Source organism: Periplaneta americana, chromosome 9 (genome assembly GCF_040183065.1).
Source record: "Periplaneta americana isolate PAMFEO1 chromosome 9, P.americana_PAMFEO1_priV1, whole genome shotgun sequence".
NCBI lineage: Eukaryota > Metazoa > Arthropoda > Insecta > Blattodea > Blattidae > Periplaneta > Periplaneta americana.
The window spans coordinates 4,552,776-4,572,911 of record NC_091125.1 but is presented as its reverse complement, the minus strand read 5'-3'; the positions used below and the strand labels follow the sequence as shown (position 1 = coordinate 4,572,911).

Sequence of the window (20,136 nt, the reverse complement as noted above, 5' to 3'; positions counted from 1 at the left end):
ATCCTATAGTAAATGAATCCCGAAATTTCCATCTTACTACTTATCACATACGGGACTGGTATCTACTTTGTGTTATTTCATGATGAATTGAAACTGATGGTGGTATATAGGCTATTATTGAACCGAATGAAGGGGGGGGGGGAAGCAAAGGTGAATTGTTATAACACAACGTTTCGAAGAGTGGATCTTTCTTCGAAACGTTGTTATAATTTTGACAATTAGCAATGGAAAAAGTCCAAACAGCTCATCCATTGGGTATACAGGGTGTAAGGGGTTCCGGTAATTTCATAGAAGACTGGCACTTGGTTGAATATAGTAAGTATTACCAACTTTTTTATTTCAGAGTTAAATGTTAGTGATCTTTTAGTGACTTTTACATGTTAGTTCTAGGTTTTTTATACTAGGTGTCGCCGTGATTTTCTTTTAATTTGATTGGTTATAGTTGTTATTTGTTCTAGAATTTTCGTTAATTTTGAATGGATAATGACGTTGTCAGTTGTTCTTGGTTGTTTCACGTGAGTGGTGTTATGTTGTGTCTGAAGGCTAAAGCTATTGAAAGCTTGTCATTTTATGATTTTTGTGATTTTCTTTCGATTTGATTGATTATAGTTGTAATTTATTCTAGAATTTTAATTAATTTTGAATGGATAATGACGTCAGTTGTTCTTGGTTGTTTGACGTGAGTGGTGTTATGTTGTGTCTGATTGCTAAAGCTATTGAAAGTGTGTCATTTTATGATTCTTGTGATTTTCTTTCGATTTGATTGATTATAGTTGTAATTTATTCTAGAATTTTCATTAATTTTGAATGAATAATGACGTCGTCAGTTGTTCTTGATTGTTTGACGTGAGTGCTATTATGTTTGATGGCTAAAGCTATTGAAAGCTTGTCATTTTATGATTTTTGTGATTTTCTTTCGATTTGATTGATTATAGTTGTAATTTATTCTAGAATTTTAATTAATTTTGAATGGATAATGACGTCAGTTGTTCTTGGTTGTTTGACGTGAGTGGTGTTATGTTGTGTCTGATTGCTAAAGCTATTGAAAGTGTGTCATTTTATGATTCTTGTGATTTTCTTTCGATTTGATTGATTATAGTTGTAATTTATTCTAGAATTTTCATTAATTTTGAATGAATAATGACGTCGTCAGTTGTTCTTGATTGTTTGACGTGAGTGCTATTATGTTTGATGGCTAAAGCTATTGAAAGTTTGTCATTTTATGATTTTTGTGATTTTCTTTCGATTTGATTGATTATAGTTGTAATTTATTCTAGAATTTTAATTTTGAATGGATAATGACGTCAGTTCTTGGTTGTTTGACGTGAGTGGTGTTATGTTGTGTCTGATTGCTAAAGCTATTGAAAGTGTGTCATTTTATGATTCTTGTGATTTTCTTTCGATTTGATTGATTATAGTTGTAATTTATTCTAGAATTTTCATTAATTTTGAATGAATAATGACGTCGTCAGTTGTTCTTGATTGTTTGACGTGAGTGCTATTATGTTTGATGGCTAAAGCTATTGAAAGTTTGTCATTTTATGATTTTTGTGATTTTCTTTCGATTTGATTGATTATAGTTGTAATTTATTCCAGAATTTTCGTTAATTTTGAATGGATAATGATGTCAGTTGTTCCTGGTTTTTGACGTGAGTGATGTTATATTGTAGATTTGTCTGCATTTGTCGAATGCGCATCATCATGCTTACGAAAAGGCACTTTTCAGAGCCAATAATTTATTTTGTGTGAACAAGGTTGGAATTTTGAAGTAAGAGGGAAAGGAAGGAATCCGTGTTCTAAAATTATTTATTAAATTTTGTGTCTATTTTGGTTTAGTTCTTTCGCTGGTGAATAAGGATTGTGTAGAATGTTGAGGAGAAAACTGTTTTTCTGTGGCTTAAAGGAATTATTTACTGAATTTTCTGTAGATGTTAAGGTGTAATAAGTGTTCGAAGAGAATTTCATTTAGTGTAAACACGTGGTTTATTTATGCACAGTTGACTGTACGACAAAGTGTTGGTTTAGATCTTTGTTGCCTGCATGGTTTAAGTTTAGATTGCCTTAAAGCCTGTGTCATTTATACTGGAAGTGAAGTGGTTGTCGATGTAGACGTCAATGAGAATTGAATTTTATTTGATAAGGTGATAAATTATTATGTTTTGTTTTGTGTTTTAGTGATTTTTGGGGGTAAAGTGCGGACGAAAACTGCCAGAAAAGTACTACCAACTATGAAGTTCGAATGCCACGAAACGCCAAAAAAAATCAAATACGAAAAATTAAATATACCGTAAAGTGGGGATATTTCGGACGCAGGGGTAACATCAGACAGTAATTCAATTTATCATATGTTATGTTGGTAACACCAGTTTACCAATGGGTCTTTAAAAATGTGCAGAAACCAACGAGTTAGAAAGAGAAGACTATAGAGTGGCCATGTTGTCCTGTACAGCGCTCTTTGCGGTGCCACCGCGAAACACGGCAGATCTGAGCTAAGCGCCCACCTTTGTAAAAATTCGTCTGCTTACAATGTTGTATAACTGAGGTAAGAAGTACAAAAAAACGAAGAAAAAACATGCCTGTTGTGTGTGCTGCATATAACTGCAATGTCAAAAGGAAAAAGACAACTGATATATCATATTTAATGTAAATTTTATGAAGTTAAGTCCATAGTTTTGTTAATTAGCAGCATTTTTTTTTCATGCATAAATGTGTAACAACGCCCGGCATAAACAAAATAAATGGTTCACTGGTAATGTACTTAAACTAAATACGGATAAAACCAATACAATTCCGTTTCAGACCCAGTGAAAAACAAATAGCAATACAATATTAAAACTGTATTTCGACACCGGCATCCTTTATTTCTGCTCCTTCTGTCCTTACTGCTTATACAAGAAGACGATGAGCTGTAGCTTATAAGAAGTAAGCCTATTTCGAAGACAAACGATTAATCAAATAAATGGTTCACTAGTAACAAAGTTAATCTAGATACGGATAAAACCGCTACAATTTCGTTTCAAACCTAGTAATAGTAATCTAATATTAAAATTGTATTTCGACACTCGCATCCAAAATAACGCAAAACTCTGGGGTAGGTCGTATTGTTGTTAGTATTTTGACTGGAAGGACATGAAAGAACATAATTGAGCACCCACGTGCAATAATGGGGTAAGTATGAATATGTTTCGTAACTACTTACCCCATTATTGTACGTGGGTACTCAATTATACACTAATAATTATCTGTGGTGCCACAGCCCTTGAAAAGCTCAGACAGACCAGCCGGCTGTTGGCCTCACGTTCACATGTCGATAATAATTATACTTTACTGTAACAAAAAAAATTGAAAGCGTGTTTTGTCATGTTTCACCCACGTTACAAGCTTGGAGGTAAATGTTGTTTACTACTTTCATTCTATATCTTATGGTATAGTAAATAGTTTTGCAACGTGTAGAGACTGGGAAAACAATTTAATAAAATCATCCGAATCATACTCGTTCATTTTATAGGCAATCTTGCAGGTCGCATTTAAAAGAACCTAGGAATATTAACATTTTCTTCAGTATATGTATTTGCTAGGACTTCTTGTCATACTACATGACAATTTTGCTTAGGTTATTCTTTTAAGCATTCCTTCTAGGAATAGCTGAAGTGTTTTAAATGTAGCGTACATAAGTTTAGATTAAGTTCCTAGCACGTATTTGACGAAATACTAGGTTTTTCCACTTCAGTTTAATTGATTTATGCAAACGAAATTAAAACAGCTGACTATTCTAATGTCAGTTATCACCACGCCCACTTTGTTTTGGGCGCATAAGTTCATTACCGACGGTCGTTCAATTTTCTTCAAACATGGCGGCGCAATGACCACTCTATATCCTTCTCTTTCTAACTCGTTGGCAGAAACCAACGAGTTAGAAAGAGAAGACTATAGAGTGGCCATGTTGTCCTGTACAGCGCTCTTTGCGGTGCCACCGCGAAACACGGCAGATCTGAGCTAAGCGCCCACCTTTGTAAAAATTCGTCTGCTTACAATGTTATATAACGGAGGTTAGAAGTACAAGAAAAACGAAGAAAAAACATGCCTGTTGTGTGTGCTGCATATAACTGCAATGTCAAAAGGAAAAAGACAACTGATATATCATATTTCATTTAAATTTTATGAAGTTAAGTCCATAGTTTTGTTAATTAGCAGCATTTTTTTTTCATGCATTAATGTGTAACAACGCCCGGCATAAACAAAATAAATGGTTCACTGGTAATGTACTTAAACTAAATACGGATAAAACCAATACAATTCCGTTTCAGACCCAGTGAAAAACAAATAGCAATACAATATTAAAACTGTATTTCGACACCGGCATCCTTTATTTCTGCTCCTTCTGTCCTTACTGCTTATACAAGAAGACGATGAGCTGTAGCTTATAAGAAATAGGTCTATTTCGAAGACAAACGATTAATCAAATAAATGGTTCACTAGTAATAAAGTTAAACTAAATACGGATGAAACCGCTACAATTCTGTTTCAAACCTAGTAGAGCAATCAAATATTAAAATTGTATTTCGACACTCGCATCCAAAATAACGCAGAACTCTGGGGTAGGTCGTATTGTTGTTAGTATTTTGACTGGAAGGACATGAAAGAACATAATTGAGCACCCACGTGCAATAATGGGGTAAGTATGAATATATTTCGTAACTACTTACTCCATTATTGTACGTGGGTACTCAATTATACACTAATAATTATCTGTGGTGCCACAGCCCTTGAAAGGCTCAGACAGACCAGCCGGCTGTTGGCCTCACGTTCACATTTCGATAATAATTATATTTTACTGTAACAAAAAAACTGAAAGCGTGTTTTGTCATGTTTCACCCACGTTACAAGCTTGGAGGTAAATGTTGTTTACTACAGATAGGGCCTACTTTCATTCTATATCTTATGGTATAGTAAATAGTTTTGCAACGTATAGAGACTGGGAAAACAATTTAATAAAATCATCCGAATCATACTCGTTCATTTTATAGGCAATCTCGCAGGTCGCATTTAAAAGGACCTAGGAATATTAACATTTTCTTCAGTATATTTGCTAGGACTTCTTGTCATACTACATGACAATTTTGCTTAGGTTATACTTTAAACCATTCCTTCTAGGAATAGCTCAAGTGTTTTAAATTTAGCGTACATAAGTTTAGATTAAGTTCCTAGCACGTATTTGACGAAATACTAGGTTTTTCCACTTCAATTTAACTGATTTATGCAAACGAAATTAAGACAGCTGACGATTCTATTGTCAGTAATCACTACGCCCACTTTGTTTTGGGCGCATAAGTTCATTACCGACGGTCGTTCAATTTTCTTCAAACATGGCGGCGCAATGACCACTCTATATCTTTCTCTTTCTAACGCTTTGGCAGAAACATACGAACATAGTAAAAAGCGCGGAAAAGATGCTAAGAACTGGTGTTACCAACATAAAATATGATACATTGAATTACCGTCCGATGTTACCCCTACGTCCGAAATATCCCCACTTTACGGTACTTTCATTTTTTGGAGGGCTTTTTCTTCTTTAAAAATATGAATATATATTTGATTTTTCATATTTGATTTTGGGGTGTTTGGTGGCATTTGGACTTCATAGTTGGCAGAACGTTTTTTGTAGTTATCGTCAGCCATGTTGGATTTTGCCCGTCTTCTAGGAAATTACCGGGGTTCCGATATAAATTGCAAATGTTCGGTTATTAAAGAAGTTGATGAGGTTAAATACTTAGGTATAGCTATTGATAATCATTTAAAGTGGAATAATCATATTCATTATATTGGTAATAAATTACGTAAAACATTGTTACTTTATTGTAAGAACTATTTTGTCAATTAACTGTTTACGTGTAATTTATTTAGCATTATTTCAATCTATGGTATTATAGGTTGGGGTGGAACTTATAAATCCAACCTTTATCCGTTAATTTTACTACAGAAAAAAAGGATTAAAAATTTGTTTAAAAAAAGCAGAAAGATTACCTACCCAACTGAATTCTTGTTTAAACATTTCAAATTTTTCAACATTAAACAAATATATTATTTTATTTTATTGAAATATTTTAATGGAAATTTTAGTAACTTTGAAAGGTATATATGTAAATACAGAACTAAAATATGAATTCTCTGCGTTTTTCTGAACCAAAATGTAAAACCAATGCAGCTTTTTATCATAGCATGAGTCAAGGTCCCAGATTATTAAACAAATTTTATTCCAATAATATTTCAACCACGAATCCTCTCAAAATTAATAAAAAGAAAATTGTATTGGTGTTATAGTTTGGGTTTAAACATAGGCTATTAAACACTATTTACTCTGTATTCACTCTCAATTTTAAATTTATTTTTGTCTGTATTGGAATCCCTTCCAGAGCACGAGTCTTACTCATTCAGGAGTGGGCTAGTTTATCTTTCATTGTATTTATTAATTTGTATTCATATCAAACTTAATAGCAATAATAAATAAATAAAAGTCCCGTGCTTTTCACAGTCGTCGGGGACGGTCTACAGGATCAAAAAATGTCCATACAACATAGGGCCGAAACTCGACAGTTTTCCCAGAAAAAAATATTTTTCCTTATTTCATTTGCGTTATATTGCTTATATCGTTACTAAAATTACGAAAACAATTACATTAGTAGATACATCTAGCAAAAAGTTAATATTAGTTGGAAATAAATATTTGTTGTTCTATTACGTTTTCGTGAAATTAAATAAAAATGCATAATTAATTTGTTAATATTCTGGCGTGAGAGACGTGGCAACGTTCAGCAGGCAGAACTCTGCACAGACGTACGAACGAATCAGCTGAGTACAAGCTCCCTGTCCATAGCTCTACTGCCAAGCGGATGGTAGTTACTAGAGGGTATTCAATAAACAACTTACAATGTCATTCACAGTTTAGGAATATCATATGTCATTAATTTATGGAGAAAGTCGTCGTAATTCAAGTGCGGCAGGAAGGATGTACCGTCAACCTTTTTCCGCAAAGAAGGTTACCTAATCGGCGAACTTATGTAACAGTTTCTTAACGATTTTTAAAAACTGGGAGTCTTGAATGTGCCCGCAACATCTGGACTAGAAGACGTGATGCCTGCCTTCAGAAAATCTGAGGCAAATCGGTATGTACAATTTTCAAATGTAATTTAACGAGTTCGTATTGATACGAAAATAAACTGAACTTAGACAACCAATTATGAATGGTTTATCTGTAAGAAGTGATTTTTCGTCAAGTGTCATGTCCTCAAATATCACATACTGTAAACTTTAAGTTTCTTTAAAATGTTACTACTTTACGGAAGCAGGGGAGATTAAAATTTTGCACTAGAAAAAGAAAACGTTCGTGTGATTTTGTGCAGTAAACGATTGTTTATTTTTTAGACGTACAATAAGAAGGGGAGCAATATTTATAAATAAAATGAAAATTTACCTTAGTGTTCTATTAATGAGATTGAAAGTTTGTATTTGCTGCGCGTTTTATGTAAACAGCTGGCCTGGGACGGCCCTGGATTAGAACAGACAAAGCATCTGTTTTGTACCGGTATGTATGTCACCGCTTCAGCTGTACCGTGTAGCCTACTTGTAAATCCCCTCCTCACATCCAGCAACGTTGTGGAACGTTGCTTATTGTAAACTTTAATAATTCGCTAAATATTACAATTAGAGAACAATTTTTCTTTCTTATGACATTAATAATCATCAATTAAAAAATGCCACTTACACTCTGTATATTATATTTGGAAAAATAAATTTGTAACGTTATAAGCGAATTTTTGGTAGAATCCAACGCGATTTTTGTTTATTTTGTAAATCATTTCACGAGCACCCCGACCCAGGGAGTTGCTACCGACACTTTGGGAACCACTGTAAAATTTCTTTCTTTGGACGGGGGGAAATTAATTTAAGCAATGTGGGATTTATTAATACAGTGTTCTCAACACTGTTCGGGTGGCAGACTGAATCGTTGTCTAAAATGAAGAGAAAGTAACAGCTGTATAAAAATTGCGAGATGGTGAATATAAAACACAGTAATATATTATTGGTGTTTGTAGTTATATGAAGTGTAGTAGCTTTCCTATGGAGTGTAGAGCGAGGGTTCCATATATGCATGCTTTATCTTTTTATAAGTGTTAAAATTCGTTATTTCACCTTAAATTTATACTGTGTTAGTATATCACAGCTTACTGGATACTGCATCAGACTGTTGTGGCAATGGACGAAAAATAGTAAATTATTGTAATGCGAACATACAACATAACCTCAACTTCTCGAAATGCAGACTAGCCGATGGAAATAAAGAATGACTTCATCACCATGCCTTGGACGTGCTGTGTTTCTTATTGTAGATCAAACTATAACACACTGACTGACGGTTGTGACAGTCTTTTCTTGGGTTTTCAATAGCACGCGACACTGAAGGTTTTTTTTGATGATGAAAGTGGAAAAATTGTCTTAATTTTCAGAATAAAGGTAGTTTGGAATGTAAAGAATTCATATAGAATGTCAGTTGACTTGAAAACATGTTAGAAAATTAGTAAAAATTGGAAAGAGTTCATTGGTGTATGTAACCTAAAAGTGATTATTTAATAAGAGCTAGAACAATTCAAAGTAAACGCGAAACGCACATTTCACTTCAATTTATTATATGCAAGGCATATAAAAAGCCTACACTAATCTAACCTAACAGATTCGTATACGCAAGGCATACTAAAAGCCTGACCTGACCTAACCTAACCTGTCAGTTTCCGCACTGTAGAACTTACGAAAACGCAAGTTGGAAGTTTGTGTCGCGTGCTATAGAAAAGCAATTTTCTTTTCAAAAAATTCTCAGAGAAGGCAACAATGGTTCTGTTCCATTTACAGGAACAATTTCTAACCTGACAGTACTGCCACCGTCTGCATGAATCATTTTTATAAACGTATTGTACGAGAAGACAGAGCAGTTCGAAGTGACGGCAGCATTCTTGTAGCGCCTCGGGAAATATCCAAGCTCATAGACAATGCAGTTCCTTCAAAGTTTTCACATCACCCGTCATATTTGTCCTTTAATGTAAACAAAAACGTAAAGGATCAGAAAAACAACTACAATACCAGCAGCAGGTAGGTCCATGAAAGGAAGCTAGCTATTTTGAAAAATCTATTAAAGATAAAAATTGTCATTCTCCAGAAAAGCTACACTCAAGAAGGCACAATTTTATTTTCTTTAAATACTAAAATCATTTGAGATCTTCAGGACTATATTCTAATGCACTGATGTAGTCCTCTCCTCACACTTGTTACTAATACAGAGACTCTAAAGGTTCAGGACGAAATAGGTCTACTAATGAGACTATTTCCTTAGCAATTTATCTTGGACCTCTTGCATAGCCTATTATATGTTGGCAATAGCAACACGTGGAAGAGGGGATTTGTCACAACATAGCATTAAAATATATAGGTAAGTAACAAAGGATTTTTATGTTTAAAGTATTTTGGACCTTGCAAACTAAAAAAAAAAAAACACATGTTTATCACTATATAGACCTACATCATAAAAGGCAATGAATCAAAGGAAAATTATACTTCCTTGCATGTGGCTTTTCTGGAAGACAATGAAAATTGCAGACTTTCACATAAAACAGGTTAACAGTGTGTACTAAATTGTATCCCACGAATACATTCACTGCTCTCACTTCACGAAAGAGTGCATTCCTGTTTTTTTTTTTTCTTGTTAAGGGGAATGATAGGTAAAATTTCTATTTCCTACAATTCTTAAAGTAGGGACTTCATTTTCTCTACACTTCATCCCCTTGCTATAAGTATTCTGAAGCAGAGGTGGACGATCATCCAATCAGTATGGGAGGTATCGTGTGGTTAGCACGATGATCCACCCCAACTGTTATAGCTGGTTTGCGAAACCAGATTTTCCCTGTCTATCATAGTTCCCCAAGTGCATCACTATGCTGGGTGGGCACTGGTCCCATACACTGGCCGAAATTTCATGATAAAATTTCTTCCCCCATGAGGATTCGAAACAGCGCGCATTTCGTAATTCCTAAATTATCTACTAAATAAGGACAACAGACTCAACTACACAAAATTTCTAGGGCTTTTTATAGACTCCAGTTTAACATGGGATAAGCACATCGAATACACATGCACAAAGCTATCAAGAGTTTTATATTTGTTAAAGAAATTAAATACTTGCGTTTCGCAAAATTATTTAAGATGTGCCTACTTTTCTTTCTTTCAGTCGATAATCCGATATGCCCTAATTTTCTGGGGAAATGGAACCAAAATTGAAAGTGTCTTGATTTTACAAAAGAAAGCCATTAGAATTTTATGTAAATCAAACTATCTGGAACATTGTCGGCCACTTTTCAGACAATCACGGATTTTAACAATCTTAAATTTGTATATATATATATATATATATATATATATATATATATATATATATATATATGATCTAGTACTTTACACTCGACAAAATATCGACAATTACTCATTAGTGGCCAATATACATGATCATGAAATTAGAAATAGTGAACAAATTAATATTCCATATTGTAGATTACACAAGAGCAACAAAAATTTTTTAATTATGGGGATAAAATTATATAATAAGCTCCCAAGTCAATAATACAAATTACCAATCAATAGCTTCAAAACTAGATTTTACAATTGGTTATTAAATAATAGCCTACTTTTTATTCTGTTGCTGAGTTTTTCAACACAAATTTGTATGAAATTGCATTTTAATAAATAGGTTTAATTGTACTTTAGTTAGTTTTCTTTAATCTAAAAGTCTCAAATTACTTCATGTTTTCATTGTATTATTTAAATTTTACTGTTTCTTTTATTAGTGTTTTTTAAAATGTATTTACATGTTTTTCAATGTATTCTGACGAAGCCTAAAACTGTATGTTTAATGGCCAAATAAGTTGAATTGAATTGAATAGGCAGGATGTCATAGACTGCGATGCCACGGCATGGAACTTAATTTTATTTAGCTTATCGGATTTTAATTTGAAATGCTATTAAACATCCAAATTAGTCTGTAATAGTCACTTTCTAACATTATTTCAATTATATTTCAAACGACTGAGAAGAAATCAGAAGAAGAACAATGCGAAAGAGTTGAAAATCTTCAACGGCTTTATATGACGACATTTAAAAAGGCAACATTCAATGACTTCCAAATAACAATGTGTACTAAATTGTATCCCACGAATACATTCACTGCTCTCACTTCTTTACAGAAGTGTGCGCTGCATTCCTGTATTTTTTTTCGTAAGGGGAGTGATGGGCAAAATTTACATTTCGTACAATTCGTAAGTAGGGACTTCATTTTCTGTATACTTAATCCCTTGCTATAAGTACTCTTGTTCTTACATATATTAGTTTCATTATGACCTGGTGAGTAGTATTTTTAGTAATTCAAATTTAAAAAAAAATGCATATTATCAATAACTTATCTCCTCTTACAGAATTTAAGCTTCATCCACGATTTTTTTACATCGTCTCTGATATGGTTATAAAAGAACTAAGTTTAAGTATCAACAACTTCAAATTTACATTTCTAAATGGAAAGTTTTTTTAATATGCATCTTCAAATTTTAAATTTTTACTTTCCACTATTAAATGGCCTGCATGTTTTACTTTCTTAATGTCGGAAGTATTTAGTTTATCATAAAATGATACTGTGTTTCTTTTTAAAACAACAGTATACCTAGTACCCTTATTGAGGGCAGATTATTTTCTTTAAATATTTATATATAGAACATGCTGTAAAAGTTTCATGTTCCTGGTATCAAAACTGTAAGAGCCTTTACACTTTGAGCATGACGAAATGTGCTGAAGAAATGTGAGAAAACTGCGTACCTATACCTAAAGTTTGCTTGGAATTAAAGTTCAAGGGTGCAACCATTTAAATATGACGTAATTTTTATGCTTCCAAGTGCAGAAACCTCTCAACTTACAAATATGAGATTGCGGATTCATATTTTTTTTAGGAAGAAACTAAAATGCAATTTTTTTTTACTGATAATGAACATGGGAGGAGTGATAGTAGGAAGAAGAAGATTAAATTGCATAAGATTTGCTGATGTGGCGTTGTCAGCAGAAGAGGAGATGACAGTAAGGGATATGCTACTGGAGCTAAATGACAGCTGTGAGCAGTATGGGGTGAAGATAAATGCAAACAAGACGAAGACCATGGTTATAGCAAGAAAAATAAAGAAGGTAAACTTGTAAATTCTAAATGAGGCAGTAGCACAGTGATGCCAACTTTAGAAAAACATTGGGTGGGCTCAATATTTGAATTTTAAGTTAAAATCAATAAATCTCATAAATGAAACTGATAACAATATTAAAACTACAAATCATTGGGTGTGCTTTGGCCCCGTATAAATTGGCGAAACTGCAGTAGCAGTAACATGAGCTGCTGCCAGGAAGTCAAAAGGAGGATAGCAATGGCAAAGGGAGCTTTTAATAGAGAAAGGAGCATCTTCTGCGGACCTCTGGGGGGGGGGGGGAAACTAAAGAGACTAGTCAAGTGCTTTGTGTGGAGTGTGGAATTGTATCATGGACATTACGACGAAGTGAAGAGATGCATTTGAAATGTGGATATGGAGAAGAATGGAGCGTGTGAAATGGACAGACAGAATAAGAAATGAAGCTGTGTTGGAAAGAGTGGGTGAAGAAAGAATGATGCTGAAGCTGATCAGGAAGAGGAAAAGGAATTGGCTGGGTCACTGGCTGAGAAGAAACTGCCTACTGAAGGATGCACTGGAAGGAATGGTGAACGGGAGAAGAGTTCGGGGCAGAAGAAGATATCAGATGATAGACGACATTAAGTTATATGGATCATATGAGGAGACTAATAAGGCGGAAAATAGGAACTACTGGATTATACTGGGTTTGCAGTGAAAGACCTGCCCTTGGACGGAACGATGATGAATGACCAAAATTTCATCAATCCCTTCCCTTGGCTGTCTGTTTTTCTGTTCTAGCGGTAGTAATACTTAGATAAAAATAATAAGCTGGTTACTTCCTCGTTAATGCAATTTATTAGCTAGAGTAAATAATATCAAACACCTCAATTAAATATGAGAGATGGCATGAAATGCAATCAGACCCAATAAGATGGTGACAGCCACCCAATACAATGCTGCTTTTTGAAGGTAGATAGTCTTCTCCAGAGATAAAGATAAGTTTCAAGATGGGCACAGCATTTCATGTGAGGAAATGCCACTTCCTTCTTACATTAAGTTGTCAGAAAAAAGAGAGCAAATAAGTTGTATCAGTAGTTTCTACTATAAAGACAGAAATGTTAGAATTGGTTAGGCTATAGCGAGAGGAGACCGAGGATTAGCTATGGATTACCTGGTATTTGTCTAACAGTCTAATATTGGAGATAATCTTAGAAAATTTCCAAACTGTGTAACGACATGGTTTCTGCACTTGGGGTGCATCTCGTATAAGAATGTTCACAATGTAAATAACCTCCACATTTACTAGAGTAATCAGTAGAGAGTAACATTTAAACATTTATACACTTGGCCCCATCGATGTAGTCTTTCGTGATGACAGCAATGAAGAAACTACCACTATATTAACACAGATGGTTCAAATGCTTGCAGTAGGCCTGTAAGTCAGTCCTCTCTCAAAAAAAGCTGAAAGCTAGAATTTATGAAACAGTTATATTACCGGTTGTTCTATATGGTTGTGAAACTTGGACTCTCACTTTGAGAGAGGAACATAGGTTAAGGGTGTTTGAGAATAAGGTGCTTAGGAAAATATACGGGGCTAAGAGGGATGAAGTTACAGGACAATGGAGAAAGTTACACAACGCAGAGCTGCACGCATTGTATTCTTCACCTGACATAATTAGGAACATTAAATCCAGACGTTTGAGATGGGCAGGGCATGTAGCATGTATGGGCGAATTCAGAAATGCATATAGAGTGTTAGTTGGGAGGCCGGAGGGAAAAAAGACCTTTGGGGACGCAGAGACGTAGATGGAAGGATAATATTAAAATGGATTTGAGGGAGGTGGGATATGATGGTAGGGAATGGATTAATCTTGCTCAGGATAGGGACAGATGGCGGATTATGAGGGTGACACTGAACCTCCGGGTTCCTTAAAAGCCATAAATAAGTAATATCTCCTACCCACAACAAGACTGTAGATCTAATATCTCAAAGGAAGATCCCGATGCTATGATTTACTTTGGCTGTTGGGGATATTCAGCATACTGGTGACTCTGTATAAAAAAATTAGTTCCAATCCAGGTTCAAGGGCACACTCCACTAAGAATTACAACTTTTTTTCTACTTCTTTTTTTCAACTAAATTTTGATAGCATGTTTGCTATGTAAAGGACTAACAAAATCCAAATTTTGAACTCCCAAAATGTTTTTGATTTTTTATTTCTTTTTTCTCTTTTAGAAATATTTGAAACCAAAATTTTTAGTAGAAGATCTCAATTTTTAAGCTTTCTTTATCTTGGTTACATTCACAAAACAGAGAAGCATTTCTATGCATTCATTTTATGATCATTTATTCACTGTCGAAACTTTTTTTTTTTCGAAAATTTGAAAATATTATTATTTCTATAATTCATGAAAAAAATGTTAATAAAACAAACTAGTAGCATTTCTTACAAAATAAATGCATAGAAACATGAAACTACCTCATAAATACTTGCAGTAAAAAATTCATCCAGTTTGGTTAATATTTGGCATAAAAAGTTGGTGTTAAATCAAGAAAAATAAATGTACGGAAAGTAGATTTTGAAAGTAAAATGAATATTTATGTAAAACAAAGCTATTAAAATTTTCCTCTGCTACATTCATCTACTAACTTCAGGAACTCAGCTTTAGAACAAAAAGTTGCTAGATTTATAATCAGAAATTTGTAAAAAAGGAATTCTTTGATGAAAAAGTAATTTTGACAGCTCTTTACATGCCACGCACTCTTACAGCCTCAATTAAAAAAAAAAAAACATTAAACATATTTCTAATCAGAGTTCAACTAAATCCATTTGCGGTATGAAAATATACATTTTAAAGAAGTGAAATAGCCAATAATTTTTTTTTTTTTTTTTAAATTTTCATGATTTCCAGAGGAGTCTCCCTGCCTATCAGGCTCAGATATCTCGGGAAACACAAGTTGTCTCCCAGGAGATCAAACTCACAAGGAGAGGACACGCTCTGTATATCGCCGAATGGAATAAGATTGTGTGAGATGAAAGTACAAGATGTACTGTTTAAAGTCATGCCTGGTATGGGTGGCCAATGACCCCTCGTTTTGGAAATATTGGCTATTGTTTGTGACATACTTCCATTAGGTGCTCAATAGGGAAGCATTAGACTGTGTAACAGCGTAGCCCATATGGTTGGATGCTGAGTTGTTATCCAGGCAACCTGAGTTCGAATCTTAACTGTTTCTATATTTTTTTCTTTTAATAATGATTAATATTGTGATCACAGTTATCTATTTACATACCTATATCATATTTCTCAATGTATTGAATGCTTCATCATGTTTTAAACAAATTACTAATTAACTAACATTGCATTGTAAAGGATAAACAATGAAATGCTGCTCACGTAGGAAGGTAAGATGTGTCACTGGCGTCTGTTCTATTTCTGTAGCAGCTATTCCATTTCATTTTGTACCCGATTCATTATGATGTCATAAAAACACACAAAGCATACATATTTCCTGCACCATGCACAGCAAATGAAAGAAGGTTGTCCACAGTCACACACATTTTTTCGCACTTCTGCTGCGAAACAGATATCCTTCACATTCACAAACACTTCTCGTTCGTTTATTAATTTTGATGCATACCACACATATTTCAACATGGCTTTGAATATAGGAGCTGACAACTGAAAGTGAATTAAAATAATAATGATGATGATGATGATAATAATATCAAACTTCAAAAAATGAGAAGGCATTAGGATTCGAACTTGGGTTGTCTGGATGACAAATCAGCATCCAACCACATGAGCTACGCCCTTACACAGTCTAATGCATCCCTATTGAGCACCTAACGGAAGTATGTCACAAACAATAGCCAATATTTTCAAAACGAGGGGTCATTGGCCACCCATACCAGGTATGACTTTAAACAGTACGTCTTGTACTTTCATGTCACAAAATCTCATTTAATTTGGTGATATACAGAGCGTGTCCTCTCCGTGTCAGTTGCACTGTGAAGGTGGTCATCCACTGCAATCTCTTGGGATGATTTCTGGTTTATGCGGCACACAATTGGTCGGCTACATGTGCATAATTAAATGCTGGTGTAGCTGTATACGCCCTCAGTTAGGAAGAAGAACAAAGAAGTGGCATAGTCAACATTAAATGTACACATATCAAGGGTAAACTGAAGACAAAGGGTTGGTTGTTAAAATAAGTTAAAAAAAATAGCAAATAAATACATTCTGAAATTATTTTTCAAAGAAAAAATAATTATAGGCAATCACACTCTTAAATTTAGAACAAATAGGCCTAACTAAAAACAAAGAAACAATATTTTAAACAAATGAGATGAATGATTGAAGTGATTCACAGTTAAGCTTAACACAAGCAATGTCCAGGTGACAACATAAAGTGAATAACTGATCAAGTTAACGTAAAATAAATATTGCCAAAAATCCAAAGTTCATAGAAATAAAAATGAGTACCGGTAATGCCATTCTAACAGTTTTTTTTTTCAGTCTCAATACGTGGTTTTTGTTACTTGGTCATTTACTAATTTGGGCTCAATTTAGGAAATCATATTTAAACTGTATCGTTTAAGTTGAAAACGCACACAAATGGAAATAAATTGCATACTTTTCATTAGTAGTATTTAACATTACAAACAATGTAGGCTACTTTCATGACAGTTTCAGTGGTGTTGGGCGTAAGAAGGGTGTGGCCACCTCATTACATGGCTGTTATTGTACAGGCATTGGGTTATTTCACTATAACCTAGGCCTAACGCCTCTACATTTAATATAAATCATTGCTGTTCACATGCAAACCATCCAATGTTTTTAATAACACTATTTCCACCACAGACTGATAGTCTGGCCAATTTATCCCGTAAATTTACAGTGAAATAAATGTAAAAAGTAAGATAAAATGGAATTTATGTTCTATATTATGCATCAAAGAAAATAAACGTGTATTTCTTACATAGAAAAGCTTTTGTAAGTTGCTGTAGGGAAGACCTAGAAATAGCTTAATTTTTATTACTGGTACAATTTTTAAAATTTCCTGTGTGTGAAAAGGAAAACACACTGTATACGAAATACATTTAAAAATAATTTTGTTGACATGACCCATTTGTATACGAACACTGTTTGCAGTGCCTTTGGCAGTGTTTAAGAAGAATTATGTAGACTTTAAGTAAAACAGACTGACCTCTGTTGTTAAAAATTGTTATGCTTTTACTTCGTGACTGATCTGACGTATTCTCGTACTAAATTTATTCTTTTTTTGACCAAACACAATATTTCTCTGTATGGTTTCATATTATCTTTCAGAATGTGTGTTTCTATAGTAACCGAGACCATTATGCTGTTACTAACATAGTACGCAATTATTATCATCTCGTGAAACCAACTATTGCATGCCTGCACAGTAGCTCACAAGTCGAAGCGTAGCAAGGGAGGGAAGCTTCTTAGTCGACTTTTTCCTTCCCCTCATGCACAGGTAGATTTCACAACATGCGGAATGGTCTATATTTTTATTATTATTATTATTATTATTATTATTATTATAATATTAATTTGTATCACTGTGCTGAACTTTTATTGGCAAACAGCTGTTATCCAGCACATAAAAATTGAAAATAAATAAACAAATGAAATTATTATTATTATTATTATTATTATTATTATTATTATTATTATTATTATTATTATTATTATTATATTAATTTCTATTACTGTGGTGGACTTTTATTAGCAAACAGCTGTTATCCAGGACAAATATCGAAAATAAATAAATAGAATTATTATTATTATTATTATATTAATTTGTATCACTGTGCTGAACTTTTATTGGCAAACAGCTGTTATCCAGCACATAAATATCGAAAATAAATAAATAAATAAATAAATAAAATTATTATTATTATTATTATTATTATTATTATTATTATTATTATAATTTCTATTACTGTGCTGGACTTTTATTGGCAAACAGCTGTTATCCAACACATAAATATCGAATATAAATAAGTGAACAAGTAAATAGACAAATGAAATTATTGTTGTTATTATTATATTATTATTATTGTTATTATTTTTGTTATACTAGGTAGAATGGTATATTATTTAGCCTACGTATGACATTAATTGGAATTGGTCATGTGTACCTACAGACGTTTGTCGACATATGGTCTGATTAATTAATATTTTTGCTCTATGTAAACTAATTTTTTTGTTTTATCAGGTTAATTTGAGGTTAAGTTGTCAGTGATATTTTATATTTACATATTGTATATGAACGGGAATATTGTAATATTTTCATTTTATCTTTTTTGCGCACTATTATCTTAAGCAGGCCTAAACGGAAATGTTACCAATTTATGAACTCTATTTACCCAATTAGTGTTATAATTATTTCAATGAAATTAGTAATCGTGCCTCGTTTGTATTGTATTCCACTTTTTTTCACGTCACTTTACATGAAATCTTAACTTTTTGGTAATTTGCTAGGAGACGTCGTTGCATATAGACCACGGTTAAACGAAGTATTTTCCCTGGACCAAAAATAGAAGATGTGTTGCACGTTTCACCTTATTAACAATAAGTGTCGTGGAAAGTATCTTATTTTAGGTTATAATTCAGAACTTGTTCAATATTTAATAAGATGTTTAGGGTTAGCGTAAAACTGGCCTATGTGCAACGACGTCTCCTAGCAAATTACCGATTTTTTTTTATTTTACAACAAACTAGCCTCTACCCAAACAAATTAAAACTTAAATTGCCGTATATTACCGGAAATAACGTAATAAGTAACCTAACGTAATAAGTGATATTTTTTTGTAGTTAAAGTTGAATTTATTTTAATTAGGCACTCGTTGAGCAACTAATTTTTATAAGTAGCGTTCGTAATTCAAAGTATTTATATAAATATTAATATAATTCTGAAAACTATTTATTGTTAACGCAAATAATTCGAAACGTTGTTACTATTCCTACAGGTCAATTTAACTGAATTTGCATATCGCCTAAATGTAAAGTGAAGAATACTATTTCTACATTTATTTATTTATTTATTTACTTAATCAGAGTGAAGAATACAACTTTCACATTCATTTATTTAATTATTTAATAATTTATTTCATTATTTACTGAATTCAATTAATTATTTATTTTATCAATTATCTACTTGTATATTCATTTAATTTTTTGTTTAGCTATTTATTTACTTATTTACTGAAGGACGGACCAGAATCCTTTATCATTGCCCCTTTACCAACTTCACATTGACCATTTCATTCGCTACCACAAAGTGACATTTTTCACACGGTACGCAAGCATTGTATGTCATTACTCATTTACGTCCATTATTTCCTAAAACACGTATTTCGCAATACATAATATCATAATACCTATGTTTTCTATTTTATATTTTATGCCTTTATATTATTATGGTTACTTTAGAAATTGTCAACACTTCGCGATTAACAGGTGTTTCTTCACATTACATTATTTTCCGTTGCCATTCTTTTATAATCCGCCATGATGTCATTTCTTTCTAAAAGGTTCATTGACCTTCCTTCATACTTCATTATTGCAAACTGTATAAAGCTGTCAGTGGGAAATGATTTACACAATACCCGAACACACAATTTGCACTGGTTCTGTTAGTTTGGCATAAGTTTCAAACAAAATACATAAATGACAGTCAGATAATAAACAAGAAATCATTCTTATTCACAGTACATTACCTTTGTAAACGAAGCGTCCTTTCTGCCATGTTCTAAATCCGTATTCAGAAGTTTTCGTATCGCATATTACAATTAAAAAGTTCATATCACAGATAATTCTTGCTAACACCTTCCTGTCTTTATTGTAAAATCCGATTTCCCTAATATAC

General features: G+C 33.1%; 1 protein-coding gene across 11 annotated transcripts in view; it reads left to right on the top strand.

Annotated features, from left to right (window-relative positions):
- LOC138705737 (zinc finger and SCAN domain-containing protein 31-like) overlaps nt 1-20,136 on the top strand; it is a 92,246-nt gene that overhangs the window by 3,918 nt on the left and 68,192 nt on the right. For 4 of the 11 annotated variants that reach the window (XM_069834309.1, XM_069834308.1, XM_069834302.1 and 1 more), the window contains exon 1: nt 7,980-8,053. The exons of 1 other annotated variant lie outside the window; for it this stretch is intronic. In XM_069834309.1, the coding sequence (XP_069690410.1) occupies nt 8,051-8,053 (3 nt within the window). In that variant the 5' untranslated portion in view covers nt 7,980-8,050. Of the gene's footprint in view, nt 1-6,848; nt 7,164-7,979; nt 8,070-8,904; nt 9,142-20,136 lie in introns of those variants that run through there. 6 more of the 11 variants (XM_069834301.1, XM_069834303.1, XM_069834304.1 and 3 more) reach the window with 4 other exon arrangements.